Source organism: Oncorhynchus kisutch, linkage group LG11 (assembly GCF_002021735.2).
Source record: "Oncorhynchus kisutch isolate 150728-3 linkage group LG11, Okis_V2, whole genome shotgun sequence".
Lineage (NCBI taxonomy): Eukaryota > Metazoa > Chordata > Actinopteri > Salmoniformes > Salmonidae > Oncorhynchus > Oncorhynchus kisutch.
Window position 1 is genome coordinate 34,809,677 of NC_034184.2, and position 20,101 is coordinate 34,829,777.

General features: G+C 43.9%; 1 protein-coding gene across 2 annotated transcripts in view; it reads right to left on the minus strand.

Moving 5' to 3' along the window:
* Window positions 1-20,101, minus strand: part of LOC109899734 (disintegrin and metalloproteinase domain-containing protein 12) — a 147,594-nt gene that overhangs the window by 8,780 nt on the left and 118,713 nt on the right. The window contains exons 12-21 of one of the 2 annotated variants that reach the window (XM_031835683.1): window positions 13,204-13,381; window positions 8,965-9,054; window positions 8,400-8,595; window positions 7,833-7,941; window positions 7,080-7,278; window positions 6,714-6,791; window positions 4,148-4,256; window positions 3,592-3,778; window positions 3,086-3,200; window positions 1,283-1,531 (exon numbers count right to left, since the gene is read on the minus strand). In XM_031835683.1, coding sequence (XP_031691543.1) covers window positions 1,283-1,531; window positions 3,086-3,200; window positions 3,592-3,778; window positions 4,148-4,256; window positions 6,714-6,791; window positions 7,080-7,278; window positions 7,833-7,941; window positions 8,400-8,595; window positions 8,965-9,054; window positions 13,204-13,381 — 1,510 coding nt within the window. The remainder of the gene's footprint in view (window positions 1-1,282; window positions 1,532-3,085; window positions 3,201-3,591; window positions 3,779-4,147; window positions 4,257-6,713; window positions 6,792-7,079; window positions 7,279-7,832; window positions 7,942-8,399; window positions 8,596-8,964; window positions 9,055-13,203; window positions 13,382-20,101) is intronic. The other variant, XM_020495207.2, reaches the window with a different exon arrangement.

The window sequence follows — 20,101 nt, forward strand, 5'->3', positions numbered from 1 at the left end:
TTCCTGCCGATCTTTCTGCTACGCCACCATGTCTGTGCCAATGACTGATTTCACCTGTTTTACTACACTTTGCACTTCAAAGTAAATCTCAGCTCTGTTAAAAGTGCAATCAAGTACATGTTTTAAATATATCATAGTGATTAAGGAGTAAAATTAAAACAGAGTAAATATGCCCCACGAACATTAGACAACTACACATAAAACCCTTACATCGCTGAAATAAGTCAATCAAATCCATGATGAGAGACTAGTCAGATTAACTGATAATAGACACAGACATTATGGCGTAGCAGGAAGATCAGAATGATGTGAACCAAAAGGTTGAGAGGACATGTTGAATAACAGTTACTGTATAAATGGACATGCACAATGTATTCATGTGCATGAATATGTAAGTATGTAAGTTGAAAACATTGTATGTTAAAAGCACTGTGTGTGTGTTTGTGTATAACCAGTTGCACAGCCTTTTTTAGTAAAGCCTTTATTTGCTCAAATAATGATTTCCAGCTGAATGAACATATGAGACAAGTTGAGCAAACACATTCATTTAAGTTATTTAGCTATGCCTTCCAGGGGTTATAGCAACACACTATTTAGTATGCGTGGTCCATAACTTATCCATTGTGTAATAATATGTCTATTGGGACCCAAGGCAGGGGTTTTGAATAAGTGAGTGAGGGAATACGTATTTCCCATTGCCCTTGTTAAATTTATGTTCTTCAAATGTTATGGATTGTGTGAATTAATAAATATACTTTTTACTATGTTGTTTCCAGCAAGATCAATTTCCAAAGAAATCCCCAAAAAGGGAATTAGGGCAGCACGATATGGGCAAAAAATATAATTGCAATTTTTTTACAAAATATTGCGATTGTGATTTGACTTGCGATATCAAGATCAAAACACTTGGGTCAACTGATGGAATCCTAGAAATAGAAGGATTTATATTAAAAAGCAAAGTGGAAAGCAGCATCTTTCTTGTTTGGAACAACCTGTTGACTGCATTTGACCTAGAACAGAACAGCATCTAAACGTATAGAGAATCTAGCAGCAAGGAGGAAGAACTGTGCTACTTGAATGAGTAAACTATAAAAACAAACATTGCATGCAGCTTAGTGACATTTCAAAGTATTGCATGTGATATGAATCTCTTGAGATATGGATATTGCACATGTCAATATTGCGATTTCGTTGTGCATTCAATTAATTGTGCAGCCTTACAGAAAATACATTGGATATTTGTATTCATAGCGGATGGCATGGCAGAACAGTGACTACTAACCTGGTCTATCCTGTAGGGCTGCTGTCTGGGCAGGCTGTGGCAGGGTGGTGCCCGCGGTGGGGAGAGGGCAGTGTGGGCCGGCAGGGCCCTGTGGTGGGGTGGGACTGGGGGCAGAGGTTGCTGTCCCACACCCAGGGAGACAGGCATGGGGTGGCTGATGTGGATGGGCTGGTAGTTGGGCAACCGCCGTAAGCTGTGGGAATGTAAACTGTGTGAAGGGAGGAGAGGCTCCAAACTCTGGTGGGATGGCTGTGAGGATGGAGAGAGGGGGAGGGGATATGGAGGGGTAGGGAGGTAGAGAAGAGAGCTGTTAGTTTGTGTTTTCTGTCAGGGCTTGAGCTATTATGTTCTCCTCCCTCTGCTCCTCCTCAGATCATTTATCTTATTTCCTGTTGGAGTCTCACAAACAATCATTTCAAACCCCTGTGACCTATGTACAGTAGCTGGATACAGCTAGGAGAACCCAGGCTAAAACTATACCCATGTTCTCCGTCATGGATGTACTATTACTATGAATTAACACGTTTCACAGGCAGTCAATAACAGAAAACATAGTAAGTGAATCTAACACACTGAAACGGTCAAAGCCAGCATCAGATTGCCTGTCCAGAACTGCTGTTAGTCCTCAAAAATAAACCTAATTGCACCGGAGATGGATAGACTGGCTGAACTGGCCTGGCCTGTAGCTATGCTACGCCAGGCGACCTGCAGAGAGTCTGCTGGAAATCTGGACAGGGGGAACTGTGACTGCCAGAACAAACACTAAACAGCAAGTAGACTGAATACTGCTGAGGAGCCAGAATCACGTTCACTAGAGGAGACAATACTGGTGTTGGAGACGGAACTGGGTTAAGCATCCTTCCTAGCCAAGCCAGCAAACCCTTAACTCCTGAACTCTGACCACAATGATACACTCCAGCTGTTCTCCATCGGAATCAACTGTGGATGTTTTAATGCGCACACACACACACACACACGCACACACGCACGCACACACGCCTGCACACGCACGCACACACACATGCCTGCACACACATACGCCCGCCCGCACACACACACACACACACACGCACACACACACACATGCGCGCGCACACACACGCACGCACACACATGCACACACATGCTTATCAATTCTAAAACAAGTCCACCCCAATTTGCCTCTTACTCTTGACTACACCAACTCTTTTCTCCTGTCGAAGTACACGAAGGCTTTTATCTCAGGCAGAACCATTATACACAGCCCTATGATGATACTGCACCATGATCACCATTTCATTTAAATGGTGCGGCTTCTCAATCAAAGTTTCTTCAGCCTTCTGCCAGCAATACTGTGGCCTCATTAATATTTCTTCAAGAAAGAGACGCTGAGACTAAATAAATTATCCGCTTAGCCGTCAACTTGTTTTGACAATAAGTCTGGAATGAATAGGTTCAGATAAGCATGGCAAGTCTCAGACTAAGTTGATTCCCTGTTGTGGTGCTGCGGTTTTGATACAGTAGGATTGCATTTGAAATCCAATGATGTGTGACCGATAGTTTGTCAGCAGTTAGTTTGTAATACTTCTTTGCTAACACACGTTTTAGCTCTCCCTACATCCATCTTTTATACAATGCAAAGTGTACTTGTTACATCTTCCATTGTGTAGGCCTATAAGTGAACCATACTAATCAATTGATCATAAGGGAAGGTTGGGGGAAAAACTCCAGCTCCCTCACGTGTAACAAACAGTCTGTGTTCTACTAAATTGACTATCAGGGAAAATCAGCTGCCCCTTAACTCAGCAGCAGAAAGAGACCCACCTTGTATACGCTGGCACCTGGAGGCTTGGCTGGGGGCTTGGCTGGGGGCTTGCGTCGTGAACTGTACATGGAATGAGTCTGGCTGGGACTGGTTGCTCTGGTGGATCCAACAGACCTATGAAGACAGAGAGGTAACATTCCAACTACTATACTAGTCTTCTACTAACTACTATTATACATCTCTTAAAAAGCTGCAGCTTTGAGACACACAGTAACAGGCCTTCCTCTGTACACAAGGCCCACGTGCATTGTGAGGACTATGTGCTGGACTATGCGTCTTCCTCTCACATGGTTAGTGGTTAGTGGAGTCACAAGGTTACTATCGCTGTGAACACATCAAATCACCAGAGAGAGACCATGGGACCATAATGCATATTAGAAACAATATCTCTGTCATTTCTACAAGATAATCATCTATACACGAAAGCATCTCTATAAAAGTATTTTGCCTTGATATCCAGAACATAAAATGAAACACAGGTGTGGGAGGAGGTGTCCTACTGTACCTCAGTTTATCCATGGTGGTCTTCTTGTTGGTGAAGAGCAGACGGACCAGAGTCTTCCTCTTGAGAAATACCAGGAACCCAGCACCCATCAGGCTGAGGAGGGTGGCCAGGATCGCCACGGCAACCCCCCTGCTGTCGGCTGACGTCACATACGACAACACGCACATTAATACACACACACGCACATCTACAGCACGGCACAAACAAGACACACAGGGAGTGTTAATAGAAGCCACAGCAGGGTTTTAGTACATTTGACATGATTTAAATGATTATTTCCTTCCGTTCTTGAATGACCAGACAGGGAAAGTTGTACGTGTCTAGTTGTAATGAGTTGTATGTCGCTAGGGTGAATAGGTGACCGAGATAGATCCGTCTGCAGGTTTGGAGAGCCTAGTCGAGCTTCAAAGTAACTAACTTTCTGTGAGCAGGTTATGAAAGTACAGCTAAAGGTGTTACCCTGATTATTATCCCAAACTAACTCTCTTAACCTGCCCAGGTTAGTGGAACACAGGGTGCAGTTAGTGAAGTATAAAGAGGACAGAGTGTACTGTACCTGACAGTCTCATTGGTCCGCTGTCGAGGCTGCCTCCAAACCCCGCCCTCTCACAGAAGGGAGGGGCCCAGTGCTCCTCACAATGGCAGTTCTTCTTGTTGTTGCACACCTAGAACCCCAATATTAACCCCATGCTGGTTAATATTCAGTTGACACATCTTCACCTGTACAATACAATACTGTCCATACCTTGTGTTCTACCAATAGATACTGGTCAGAGTACAGGAAGACTTGTGTGCTAGGCCTCTAGGCTCTAGGGATCATCCAACACACAGTAGTGAGAGACTACATGGCAAGGATCCATGGGATATGGCAAGTATGCATGACTTATTTTACGTACTTTATAAGCTACCAGTATGCATTGTACTTGCCTAAGACACACATCACATACGAGAGATGCATTCATCTGGCCCACAGGCCTGCAATTCCTCCGAAAATTCCTCCGAAAAGCCCACATCTGAAATGCTTGAATTACTTCTACAAATAAACTATACACTCGTTCCATCAGACTCATCGGTTTTCATGTGGCGGGCACCATAGACTGTGCAGTGTCAAACATGATGGAGAAAACATGTACAGGGGAGAGCCCATCCCAAAACACAGTTATCCGAGCGGGAAAAGGATCCAACAAGATTCCCTGGAGGGATAATGGAGTCCAGCTGTCAGCTGCAGGGAAGTCTGTGGCTGGGATCGCTCCAGATCGGATCTGGCCCCGAACTGGGAAGAGCTTTCCCTGCCTGTCTCAGAGTGACTGACACTCCCTTATGTGTGTGGAGTGTTTGGGGCCAGAGGTGGTCAGGTCAAGACTGAAGGACACATAAGAAACCCTGAGGGGAGCTCTAAAGATGTGATAGGATTATGTCACAATGTACTGTACAGTACACTTGCAAACACACTCATGCACATTTAACGTTATACAGAATGACATCTAAACTGAGCCACATATGGAGATGCATACTGGCTCTGGATTTATTTAAAGTCTAGCTAGCTAACACACATACAGTGAAGATGAATTATTCACATTCATTGTTTTAAACAATATCTTATGACACGGGCAAACCAAGGTTGACCAACTCTGACCAACATGGCTGACCTTTGGACCATCATAAGAAGGTTCACATCCATTCTAGTATTCTAATTCCTAATTCTATGGTCTGAATATAGTCAATATATAATGTTAAATTTAGATAAATAAAAACACTAATGTGTAGTTAGTAATAGGGGTGACATCACCACCTAGTTCCACCTGTTCTTAACAAATGACTGGATCATACATCATCCAAATAAATGTCAAATAAAACTTAAAGGAAGCAATTATTATTAAGGTAAACTAGGGCCATTTCTTACTCCAGCTTTGATTCTGTGTTTTATATTCACCTCTGTTAAAGGTGGGGCAACCATGCAGAGGTTCAAAAGTCACAGTAAGAAAATCTGACCCAGGGTCCTGCTTTTCATTCATTCATTCATTGAACAGGACGACTTGTGTGCTAGAACTAAACAACAAAGTAAATACAACATAAAAGGTTTCTCTTCGCAGTATTAATACCTATTCGAACAGCAGTGAGCATTTTGACTAGTGCTAGTGATGCTTCCAGACTATAGCTATTTGCTAGTATTTTGACTAGTGCTAGTGATGCTTCCAGACTATAGCTATTTGCTAGTATTTTGACTAGTGCTAGTGATGCTTCCAGACTATAGCTATTTGCTAGTATTTTGACTAGTGCTAGTGATGCTTCCAGACTATAGCTATTTGCTAGTATTTTGACTAGTGCTAGTGACGCTTCCAGACTATAGCTATTTGCTAGCATTTTGACTAGTGCTAGTGATGCTTCCAGACTATAGCTATTTGCTAGTATTTTGACTAGTGCTAGTGATGCTTCCAGACTATAGCTATTTGCTAGTATTTTGACTAGTGCTAGTGATGCTTCCAGACTATAGCTATTTGCTAGTATTTTGACTAGTGCTAGTGATGCTTCCAGACTATAGCTATTTGCTAGTATTTTGACTAGTGCTAGTGATGCTTCCAGACTATAGCTATTTGCTAGCATTTTGACTAGTGCTAGTGATGCTTCCAGACTATAGCTATTTGCTAGTATTTTGACTAGTGCTAGTGATGCTTCCAGACTATAGCTATTTGCTAGTATTTTGACTAGTGCTAGTGATGCTTCCAGACTATAGCTATTTGCTAGTATTTTCTCCTGCTGCTTGGCCTGCCTTCTCTTTGCCAAAAGATGATGGATGGCACTTTAAGCAGAACATAAATGATGCCATTAGATGGGATTGATTTAAACCATCTGGAGAGATGAAGATTGATTGTAAAACCATCGGGGTAGCTGCCATGACTCACGGGCAGTGAGTTAACTACAACTACGATAACTACATTGGCGCTCTGTGTAGTAAAGGGCCTACTGTACTACTCTACTGTGTGGCAATGTTGAGGTCAACAAGATGCTGTGATGCGTTAATAATATTGACATGTCAACAGTGTTCCGCTAACATAGGGAAATAAGTCACCACATTCTAGATACGCAACATAAAATGATACCCTCCGACACGGAGTACTCACCCCTCGTTCGCTGCACTTCCCTGAACATTGGTGCACACCAAACACACTGACATTCTGGCACTGACGATTTAGACACATCTATGGAACAGAGAAAGAGTCCTATTGAATAAATGACTTATCAAATGTGAAGTACTGTAGTACTCCAAATGTGATGTTAGCTATTGAATGGAAGGTCTATCTTCCGAGAACTGCTATCTATTCCATTCTCTGAGACCCAATTCAAATGATCCCAGTGATGACAGTAAGTGATTGGTTTGGAATTGGGCTAAATACAAGCCTTGGCATTAGCATCCCCACCACTGGTGACTATAGTCTCTCTCTAGTTCTGCTTGATAACAGGTGCAGCGCCCTACAGAGTACCCTCACCATGCCCTCTCCACACGTGGTGCCAGCCAGAACCAGTCCAGGGTCAGGCATGTCATCACCCAGGTAAACGTGCGTCCCCCGACACAGGATTCTCCCTCCTTCCTGAAGAGGGATGTTGGTTTCTATGGAGACGGCATTGGTGCCAATCACAGGCCGGTTCGCCCCTCCTTGACACTGAATTTTACCACACTTTGCGTCTCTGTGTTAAAAAAAACCAACCCACATATTCATGCGCGCGCACACACACACACACACACACACACACACACACACACACACACACACACACACACACACACACACACACAAATGACAAGGCATAAAGTTAAACACTGACAATCTCTGACATGTGAGAGATGGTGTGTAATTGTAACCAAAGATGAAAGATAACTAGACAACCTTTGTCTCACCTTAATGACTCCCTCAGTCCTCCAGTCATTAAAGCAATTACATCAATTAACAAATGCTTGATTAGAGATCCAAGAACAATTAGCCGACATGAATAGTATAAAGTGTTCATGAATGCTTCAAACTGTAATTTGCCTTATATCATCTCCAAATTGTGTTTTTAATTATTGTTCCTTCCTAGACTATTTCTCCCATATAATGTGCCATGCTGATTGTCAATTGGCACTCTTGATAATACCAATTCAGATAAACAACATTGTTTTATTCCTTGGTCTTTCTAGCTAGCTCTTTTTGCTTTTAAGGTCAATAGACATGACATACATCACAACAGCTGCTAAGTCTTACCGGGCTTCACATTTGGCAAACAATCCTTTGGAGTCCTTGCCACAGTTCCCGTAAGGATCTCCTGCTGAGTTGACCCTCTCAAAGCAGATCCCCGGGGCAGGTTTGGCTCCTGCAGGAGAAAGAGAGAGTGGAAGAAAGAGATAGATAGAGATAGATAGAAAGAGAGTGAGAGAAGAAGGGGGGAAGTGAGAAGGGAAGAGAGAGAGTGAGAGAGGGAGGGGAAGAGGGAGAGAGCGAGATGTGATGAGTCAGAGATGTAACAAAGCATCCCATGAGCCAAAGGTAACCCCTGACCTCCAGATGTTAAGGCAGGTCAACTGAGAAGGAACCTGTCTTCATCAAAAGGATTGTTTACATGATGTCTGTCAGCTTGTTCTGTCCAGGTGCTGCATGGTCTCTCCCTTGACATTGAACTGATTTATAAACTAGGATTAATTGTTCCTTAGCTACTTCAAGAAACATGTTAAGGAAAGTTAGATGTATTCATCTGATCTCTCCAAACATGGAAGACTGTCAAAAACATCAAATCAATCAAGACTTCCAGTCCCCTGGGGGCGCCCTACTGACCTGGTCCCCATAGTGTGATGCACTGCTGCTCGTGGGTCTGGCAGATGCCGTTGTAGCAGTATCCGTCCACTTTGTGGCAAGAGTGCCCGTCATGCAGGTACACGTTGGCAGGGCAGTGGGGGTTGGCACCAGTACAGAACTCTGGCAGATCACAGGAGTTACTGGATTCTCGACACGGTGTGCCAGCAGGCTTCAGCTGCAGAGAGAACACATAGACAGACAAATAACCACACACCCACAAGTCAATGACAATGGAATCAGAAGAGCAAACTAAATTGAAAATGTTTGGCATCTTTTTTTGTACTCTGGAGGGCCCTGTGCTTGAATACACCTTGATTTAAAAGTCTACATTTTCTTTTTACTGTAAACTCTCGCTTTTTTAACATGTCAATGGAGCAGAGAATTTGATTTTTTTTAATCACTTCAACAGGGAGGAAAGAGGGAGAAAGAGAGAGAAAGAGACATAACGAGAGAGCAAAAGTGCGAGGGACGGAGAGAGAGGGAGGGATAGACATTTGTGAGAGAGGGAGAGGAAGAAAGATAGAAACAGAAAGAGCAGTCTTACCCTGCAGTCCTCGCAGCACTGTCCGTGTGCACACACGGCATCTCCCTTCAGGGTGCAGGTGGTGGCATTGCAGCAGGGGTTCATGCATTCCTGAGACACAAAACAACAAATGGACCACATTATCGGTCTGGACCCCCGAATCTCAGCTGTCGTTGCTGTGTCCGTGTCAGATCAGTCTTCCAGGTCAGCTGGTCGGACAGAGCACCGTCAGTCCTCAAGTCCCACAGCACAGCCCTTTAACGCTGTGAGCTAAAGCCTAGAGATACAATACCACGGCACAAACAGACAGGAGAGAGCCCATTCTCTGTCAGGGTAAACATATCTTCGGTCCCTGTACGGGGCTCATATGTTTCGGAATTGGTTCGCTCTGGTGTTAAAACAGCATTCTGTTTTAATGTCCATTGATGTGCATTCTATACAATGGGTGGGTGGATGTGGAGAGACACAGATCAAGTTTATGGTGTATTGTAGGTTGGGGGTGTGGTAGGGTAAGGGGACAATGTTTGAGATTTCATTGAAGGTGAATCGAGTGAAAGGATGTTGTAGAGGTAGTTGAGTGGTTGGTGGGGTGTGGTGAGGTGAGGTTGGTGGGGCTTTGAGGCTCCTGAGTGCTGGAGATGACAAACACTGAAACATAACAAAAGATAAAGGAGCCCACACAGGGAATGAGATGAAGAGAATGAAGGGGTGTTAGAGAGAGAGACAGATAGCTGCTGGAGAGGGAATGACAAGAGGTGATGGAGTGAGAAATGAACTAGGATTAAGAGAGGGAGAGAGAGTAGAAGTAGATGGTTCATGTGATAGATTAAAGGAGTAAAGGACAGAGTACAGAACGGTGTTGAAACCCCGTTTAGATCTTTAATTAGAGGCTGAACCCCATGAATATTCTCTTCCACGCCACAACAGAGTCCCAGCTACACCATCTCTCCTTTTTACTTCCCAACAAGGCCCTGGTGCGTTGACGCTGTGGTCTGACGACATGTTGATTCTGATGGGTCAGGACTAGAGGTGGCTTAGTTGGCTTCTGCTTCACTGTTGAAGGGAGTTTTATGGGATTGCCTGTGCTCCTGTGGCCTGACGTCAGCCTATTGTTTATGGGGAGAGAGGGATGCTTTCATCCCCCGTTCCAACTGGGCCTGTGGTGACATCACCGGGTCACGGGGAGGCGCGGGGGGGGGGGGGGGGGGGTAATGGAACGGTAGTATGCCAACCCAAACCACACAGCTGGCATTACAGCGTACTAATCATTACCTGATTGGAAATACCTCATACTGTAATTGAAGTGACACTGGTCTCATCATTGCTTGACAAATCTGTAAACACTTTAGATCGAATGACATCAGTGTGTATCATTGGGGTAGACTCAAAAGCACAGATATGTTCTGTCTATTAGTTTAGTCATTGGATGCCACAGTAAATGAGCTAATCACCTCGGAGAGGAGTAGATACAGAGAGTTATGTGGGTGTATGATGGAATGGGAGTGCTGAAAGAGTTCTATTGTGTGCATATCAAATGCATCTTCATCAGAACCCCCCCCTAATGGTATCCTTAACCATTCTGTCATCCTTAAGACAACAATGAAAATAAAAACACACCCACATCCAGTTCATGACCAGCTTTCTTGCTGTTTTGTTTGAAGACGAACACCTCAGCACAGTGCCAGAGGGATTTCTGATATTCTGTGGGATGTGAGAGCAGCTGCTGTGGTGACGCTGAATACTGCTCCAGTACCTGTTCCCCAGATGTGGGTCTGGACTGGTTTGGACTGGCTTCAGTTCCCATGGCAGCCATGTCAGTGTGGTGCTCTGTTGTGTTGATGGCACAGACAAAGAAAGCTCCACCTCGCCCTGATTACTCTCTTGTTTATTAGGATTGTCACAAATCTGGACTGCACACTTGATTAATGAGTAAACGAACAGGATGTGACATTGTGGCACAGTGTCAGGGCAGTGCTCGGCACATATGGGAGGCTGACAGGGAGAGGGGGGTTCTGGGAAAATGGCTGAATATAGCTGAGGGTCTCCAGTGTTTTGTAGTGTTATGCATGGAGTTGTTTTACACATCAATGTATTTGTCTTTGTGGCAAAATAACAATGTTGACAGCATGGCATGCAACTATACGTACGCAAATGTAGCAGAATGATGTTGTTACCATAGATTATGAACAGGCATTTTATGTCGAAGGAGTTGTACAAAGGACTCTTATTTTGATAGAGCAGAGGTGACTGGGTCAAGGGGTCCTCTCAAGAGGTGATACATTCATTTTTGGAGTAATTTACATTGTATGTGTATTTTAGCACAGCTGGGTTGCTGTCATTTAATTTTATGTAAAAGCACTAAACTGTATTATCTCATGTTTAAAACAGTGTGTAATGTCAGGTTTGATAGTGCATCCTTGGTTTGTTTAGTCCATTTGTTTGGTAACCTGTTGCTTCCCCTTTAACTGTCCTCTCGTCTCCTTGGGAGAAGGTATGTTGTCCTCTGCAGAATGCTCAATGAGGTTAAGAAGAATCCCAGAGCATCAATTGAAGACTTACAGAAATCTCTGGAACATTCTAACATCTCTGTTGACGAGTCTACGATACGTAAAACACTAAACAATAATGGTGTTCATGGGAGGGCACCACGGAAGAAGCCACTGCTGTCCAAAAAAACCCATTGCTGCACGTCTGAAGTTCGCAAAAGAGCACCTGGATGTTCCACAGCACTACTGGCATAATATTCTGTGGACAGATTAAACTAAAGTTGAGTTGTTTGGAAGGAACACACAACACAATGTGTGGAGAAAAAAGGCACAGCACAGGACACCAACATCAAAACCTCAACTGTAAAGTATGGTGGAGGGCGCATCATGGTTTGCACCTGCTATGCTGCTTCAGGGCCTGGACAGCTTGCTATCATCGATGGAATAATACATTCCCAAGTTTATCAAGGTTTGGGAGAATGTAAGGAGAATGTAAGGCTATGTCCACCAATTGAAGGTCAACAGACGTTGGGTGATGCAACTGGACAACGACCCAAAACACAGAAGTAAATCAACAACAGAATGGCTTCAACAGAAGAAAATACGCCTTCTGGAGTGTCCCAGTGAGAGTCCTGACCTCAACCCGATTGAGATGCTGTGGCATGACCTCAAGAGAGCGGTTCACACCAGACATCACAAGAATATTGCTTAATAACTGAAACAGTTTTTTAAAAAGAGGAATGGTCCAAAATTCTTCCTGACCGTTGGACAGGTCTGATCCGCAACTACAGAAAATGTTTGGTTGAGGTTATTGCTTCCAACGGAGGGTCAACCAGTTATTAAATCCAAGGGTTCACATACTTCTCCGACCCTGCAATGTGAATGTTTACACAGTGTGTTCAATAAAGACATGAAAACGTATAATTGTTTGTGTGTTATTAGTTTAATCACACTGTGTTTGTCTATTGTTGTGACTTAGATGAAGATCAGATCAAATAGTATGACCAATTTAAGCAGAAATCCAAGTAATTCCAAAGGGTTACCATACTTTTTCTTACCCCTGTAATTATACTTACCATGCATGAGAGCGTTTTAAGAAGTCTGATTTACTGTAACTCGCTAGCTAGGTTAGCCACGCAGCCCGTGGGGTATGACGGTGTAATGTTTCCATGTACTTAACGGTTTGCTGTACCCTGACAGGTGCGCAAGAGCATTTCTGCAAGAGCTGACAATGCAAACTGTTTTTGTCAATGCCGTGCAGGTGGTAAATAAATACCCACAGATCAATCCAGTTCTCAGAGTGACGTTATTTCCCAACACAGCACACATTAAAGCATGCTACACAAACCTTTTCATATGCTTGTGCTTTCTTGTGTGAGTTGTGCTTTACTATATATACTTTTTTTTAACTAGGCAAGTCAGTTAAGAACAAATATTTTTCCTATTTTCAATGACGGCCTATTAACACGGGTGTAAACCGCCTTGTTCAGGGGAAGAACAACAGATTTTGACCTTGTCAGCTCAGGGATTCAATCTAGCAACCTTTCGGTTACTAGTCCAACACTCTAACCACTTGTCTACCTGCCGCCCCTGACTGCATGTAGTTACTGTGTGTCATTTGTTGCTATTCTGTGTGAGTGTTCATGGTTTTTTGTATTTATTTTTGTTCTTTAGTATGGATAGTGACTGGTGGTCCAATACGTTAGTATTTAAACTGTACAATATGATATAAAAAATGTTCCTCTGTGTTCTGTGTGGATGAATGTTACTGTACCTCCAGCTCTCCACAGTCACACTCCTCTCCCTCCTCCACATATCCGTTGCCACACTTCTGTCCCCCGTAGAGCACCTTGACCTCAGGCATGTTGTACAGACACATCCCCACTCCCTTCTCCAGACTGGCTGCCAGGTCCTTCTTACTGCAGGTGCTGAACACAGTAGGAAATGGATACCTGAGGGGCAAAGATAATGGCAACTTGTTGAGTGCAAAGTGTTGCTATGGAGATACACTGTTACATTCAACCAGTTGTGTGCACAATCCTTTGATATGGTCACAACCAATATAGAATGTTCCTGGCGTTCAAGGTCAGAGTTTCCATAAAACAGTCCAACAGGATATTATGTTCAAGAATGATCTGATTCATTCCCAAATGTATGTAATTCCCGGTTCAAATTTGCTTTAAAAGTACATTTAGGATAAGTGAATTCATAAGTAAATGTACTTAGATTACTTTTAAATTCAGAAAGGATACACAATGACAACTTTCTGTTTTCTGAATGACATAAAAATTCAGCATATAAAAAATGTGCTAGTTAAAGTTTCTTCCACTTGCAAGTCAGAGACCGCTATGATGACACAGCAAATGCTTTTGCTGGATCATTTTTGTTATTATTTTTATTATTTTAATTTAAATTTTTTACCCATTTTTCTCCCCAATTTCGTGGTATCCAATTGTTAGTAGTTACTATCTTGTCTCATCGCTACAAGTCCCGTACGGGCTCGGGAGAGACGAAGGTCGAAAGCCATGCTTCCTCCGAAACACAACCCAACCAAGCCGCACTGCTTCTTTAACACAGCGCGCATCCAACCAGAAAGCCAGCCGCACCAATGTGTCGGAGGAAACACCGTGCACCTGGCGACCTGGTTAGCGTGCACTTTCGCTTGGCCCGCCACAAGTGTCGCTGGAGACAAGGATATCCCTACCGGCCAAACCCTCCCTAACACGGACGACGCTAGGCCAATTGTGAGTCGCCCCACGGACCTCCCGGTCGCAGCCGGCTGCGTCAGAGCCTGGGCGTGAACCAGAGTCTCTGGTGGCACAGCTAGCACTGCAATGCAGTGCCCTAGACCACTGCGCCACCCGGGAGGCCTTTTTTTTTTTGTCTCCTTCTGAGTAAACCAAAAGTGAGTTTGGGTAATCCAAAAGTTACATTACTGATTATAAATTTAGACAGGTAACTAGTAACTGTAACAGATTACATTTAGAAAGTAACCTTCCCAACCATGCTTATTCATTCATAAGGCCTTGGCACATATTTAACGGTCTACCGACATCAGTTGTGCTCTGATTCGACACAGTTTCATAAGCACAAAGACAAACAAACAAACAAACAAACAAGCAATACAACAAAGCGACACAGCTTGGTCTGCAAGCCCCTTAGTTCATAAATATGTATCCGCCGCTCAGGCAGACCTAAGTCTTCAATCACAGAGGATCTTGGGTAATCTGGGCCGTTTGAAGAAACCGACTTCTGAAGTGGAGGGCTATGGGGAAATTACACATGCCTCTTAGTGCGTGTCTGTGTGTCTTCAACAACAACATCATATTCTACTTATACCACGCGGTGAAGCATATTTTAAACATAATGATCAGACCTGATCAGACCTTTAGCTGCAGACAAACTTGTGGCACATACAGTACATTGACATTCCTATTAGACTTTTAACCAGTCTGTGTATGTCTACATAAGAAAGTAAGAAAATCTTAAATAAAAACATCCTAAATGTAGAGAAATGTCTGTTTGTAACAGCTGTCCTCCCTGGGGGTTTCTGTGATAACAGAGTGTGTATTGTATGTACCAACCAACCAACCACAGGAGGAGAGATGGATACACACTGCTGCTTCACCTCATTATCAACCCCTGTCCTCCTCTAACCTCCCTCCCATCACCCTGACAACTCTGACAGTAAGAGACTAAAGCCAAACGACAGAACACTGGACGTGACAAATCTGTAATTACAGTACTATAAATGGCAGCAAGTGGGCTGAGCCAGAGACTTATAGGCCTACAACACAACTATACTGTATGACTAGGCTGGCCTAACTTCAGTATGTAAAGCTGGCTAATGATACAGTGTACGGGACTGGTATTGGCAGGTGGCTGGCACAAAAAAATATGTTTTGGGTAAGCTTGCAATCTGACAGTGAGCGGTGTCGTGAGTGGTGAAGATGGGGAGTTGGCTCTGGACAGACGACATTTTGAAAAGCCTTCTTAAAAGCAACAGATGAGGATAAGGGCTGGCACCGAGCTAGGAGGCTGGTGTGGATCGAGCAAGATGGCCAGGAGGGTGATGGTTGGCATGGCATTGTGGAGAAGCTAACATCAGACATGACTGCTTCAATAATTCAGAGGACTAAAAGGACTGAGAGTTTTGGCACTGGGTGGACCAGGTTGGTAAACTTGTCATTGCGTGGGCCAAAAAAGGTTTGAAGATAAACCTTGACATTGGACATAATCACTTCCTTTAACAGGACATTACACAGAGTTGAGTTGTAAGAATTTGTTCTTAACTGCCTGCCTGGTTAAATTAAGGTAGCTAAAACTTGGCATCTGGTTTGTGAGGGGATCTGTGATGCTTCGTCTCCGCCTAGGGGGGATTTGGCAGCTGTAATTCTATGGACGTTGCACTGTCATCAGTTCACTCTTTTGCCTGCTAGGGGCATAGAGGTAAGGCAGACCAGCCAGAAAACACATTGTGCTTCCTCCTTACCACTGAGGAAAAACACACTGAACTCTCACTTACAACATCTCCCTGGAAGTAGTGATGACCACCACCACGTCAACATGTCTGCTGCCCTAATCCACTTGCTATGGTTCTAGATGTGTTTACCCCTGCTCTTTAGGAGGGACCAAAGCTAGGGTGAGCAGGCCACTGAGCAGGCCCTCGTAAATAGAATGCCTGCTGCTGATAACACACCAGAGCGGTGGAACCCCATGATCTGTGTTGGGAAAAAACACAGGCCGAGAAAGCTTAACTCCACTAGCAGACAAAGCAATCTGCTCCGACCAGCCTGAGACTGTCCATCATCTCCTCCCCAGCTGAGGACCCAGAGCAGGTCCACCAGGCCTGGGGAGAGGCGTGGGCTCTGCTCTCTTGTCCCCTCTAGTCTTTAAATACAGTTGTGGAATTTGGATCCTCCTACACTCCAGTGACTGTTTTATCAGCTGATGCCATGTGCCGGCTACACCGTCCAGGAAATGATATTACAATACGTTTCAGTGGATAATATTAGCTTAAAATCCCCATCTTTTCTCCATGTGCAGTCAAGCAATGTAGATCTAATTAGGACTAGGAGGTGTCGGGGCGGACGCCACATAATGGTCTTAGAGTATCTCAAACCTAGTCATCCTGCAGGGCCTGATTGACGGACAGTATGACATTTCTGTCATTTCACAACTAAATAAGGTACTTCAAAAAACCCTTAGATGGCACAACCTCATTCATATTCTGATCACGCCTTGATAGCTCATAAGATGAATGGGTGTTCATATCTTACTTAGAGCAATGATGACAGACAGCACCTTTTGTACTCCCGGGGGGCTCAGATGCCGACAGCCTGGGTTATTACTAACAGGAGTTCAATGCCAGGCAGACACACAGAGGGAAAGAGGAAATGGATATGATCTGATGTGCTCTTTCGTCAGCCGGTCTGAGGAATTACACAGAACTGATTTACATTTTTCCTTGGAACGCTCTGAAAGTAGAGAGGGCAAGGACAACAATCTGCACTGCAGTCATTTTCAGGTCGCCAGTGCTCAATGTCTCCTCCTCTGCGACAACAAGGCCTTGTAAATCTCTGTTGACTTCTGACATAGAGGATTTGGGACCCTCCGTGGTCATGCCACACATGCAGAATCACACTGCGATGGCAATGTTGTGCTGAGGCAGATTTTGGGCTGCCACCCCGGGTGACTAACAACAGCGTTTCTCGGAGACTGTTGTCAGTCTAGTCAAGTCAAACAAGGAGCCACTGGGTTCAGTGGCGGAGTAAATACCAAGGAGGATAAGACGCTAGCATGGCTGTCTGTGGAGGTGGTGGGTGAGGAGACTCTCCGCAACATAAAAGTAAACTGCGACACACACAGACACGGACGCATGCTGACGCACAATTCAGTCAACCAAGCCCATAATTTTTCAATGTTCCCTCAACCCCTTCCTACCTTGACATTGGTAGTTATTTCCCCCTCTCCAGAAGTTCATCTTGAGTGTGCAGCCCAGTTATACACTGTGCTGCGGATCTGATACAGCCCCCTAACTGGGACTACCCAAAAGAAAACTTATTTGAGGCTGTCTGTGCTGCCACAAGTGACACAATCCACGAGCATGGAAATTCCCCACCATCCCTGTGGTTTTCTCGGCTCTCTCACTCGAAGATCTGACATACTTCAGATCAGGAGCCCACCTTTCTTTGGGATCTTCTTTATGTACACTATGCAAACACGATCGTGTAACTGTATATTCCAACTAAGCCCACCACATCTCTCTGTCTCCATCTCTTTCTCTCTCCCTCTGCTCTTCTATTACAAATCAAATGCAGTAAATAAACGGCCACTGGCCACTTAGCGCTTGTCTAGCCTAGCAAAAACCTGTCTCAGTGGATCTCTCTCTGAGCCCCTGATTATAGTTGGCAGCGTCAGTGATAATCACATCATTTAGATGCAGCCTGTCCTCCACTCCATTAGCAAGTCTGAGTAAAGAATGACCCGACACAACACCCAGGCAGCTACACAGGGGTCACTGGCTGCCTGCCTGTTCCTCGGCTTCTCACATTCTGAAGATGAAGCAGGATTGAGGGACTGGACAGTGTGCACTATGGCAAAGAAGGCAGAAAACTGTGAGGAGGAGAGTTTCAGATTGGACTGCTGAAATTACTGGTTTTGTCAACAAGCCACTGTTAATTCAGCCCGGAGGCGGATATGTTTGACTGGCTGAAATAAGGTATTGCATATCCAGCTGACGTGTATATGTGAACGAATGAACGCACGCACGCACACACGCACACGCACACGCACACGCACACACACACACACACACACACACACACACACACACACACACACACACACACACACACACACACACACACACACACACACACACACACACACACACATTGTGCACATATTTAGCATACACACCAATAAACACACAGAACTGCAATGCCTTATTTCTGTGTGTGCTCAGGGCCTTTCAGCTGAAGTGAACCGAGGACATCGTAGGATTGTTCCCATTGATCCATCATTCTGTTGAAAACAGGGCTTTGTCTGAGTTCTAGTTTAACTGGGGTTTAGCCCTGAGTTTCTCGAGTAGAAATGTTTTCACCTCAGAAAAACAGACATGGCAATACAGTATTTCCTTATCTGCACTGCCTTACAGTGTGTCAATTAAAACACACATACTGTGTTAACAAATATACAATACCTGACAACAGGGTGTAAGAATAACCAGTTTTGATTACGCTAACTTGGTGGTCACTCATCACTCATTAAATTGGGAAGATGGTGATTCTAGTGACCGTCGTTTCAACTGAATTTATTTGTGACCTACTGAATTCCTAAAATTAACTTAAAGGCCTAATGCAGTCAAAAACGTGATTTCCTGTGTTTTATATACACTGAGTATAACCAAACATTAGGAACACCTTCCTATTGAGTTGCACCCCACCTTTGCCTTCAGAACAGCCTCAATTCATTGTGGCATGGACCCATGTTGACTCCAATGCTTCCCACAGTTGTGTCAAGTTGGCTGGATGTCCTTTGGGCGGAGGACCATTCTTGATACAAACAGGAAACTGTTGAGAGTGAAAAACCCAGCAGCATTGCAGTTCTTGACAAAAACCGGTGTGCCTGGAACCTACTACAGTACCATACCCCATTCAAAGGCACTTAAATATTTGGTCTTGCCCATTCACCTTCTGAATGACACACAAAATCCATGTCTCAATTGTCTCAAGGATTACAAATCCTTCTGTTAAGGATCTGCCCCTTTATTCCCAATTTCACCTAAAATTACATACCCAAATCTAACTGCCTGTAACTCAGGGCCTGAAGCAAGGATATGCATATTCTTGGTACCCTTTGAGAGGAAACACTGAAGTTTGTGGAAATGTGAAAGGAATGTAGGAGAATATAACACATTAGATCTGGTAAAAGATAATACAAAGAAAAAACAACCGTTCTTTAGTATTTTTTTCATCTTTGAAATGCAAGAGAAAGGCCATAATGTATTATTCCAGCCTGGCTGCAATTTAGATTGTGTAGCCACTAGATGGTAGCAGTGTACGTGCAAAGTTTTAGACTGATCCAACAAACCATTGCATTTCTGTTCAAAATGTTGTATCAAGACTGCCCAAATATGCCTAATTTGTTCATTAATAACATTTCATGTTCAAAACTGTGCACTCTCCTCAAACAATAGCATGGTCTTCTTTCACTGTAATAGCTACTGTAAATTGGACAGTGCAGTTACATTAACAAGAATGTAAGCTTTCTGCCAATATCAGATATGTCTATGTCCTGGGAACTTTTCTTGTTACAAACTCATGCTAATCGCATTAGCCTACGTTAGCTCAACCGTCCCATGGAAGGGACACCGATCCCGAAGAAGATTTATTTTGAACCTGTCACCTCCCCTTCATCTACACTGATTGAAGAGGATTTAATAGGTGACATCAATAAGGGATCATAGCTTTCACCTGGATAGGCTATGTCATTGAAAGAGCAGGTGTACTCAATGTTTTGTATACCCAGTCTATAAATACATACTATGAGGTTTGAATGATACTGTGAAAATTATGATAATGCCCTTTTAGTGTAAGACCTGTTTGAAAAGACTGCCTGGAATTTCAGCCTGTTTTGGTGAGATGGTATTTGGCCTGCCTGGTGACATC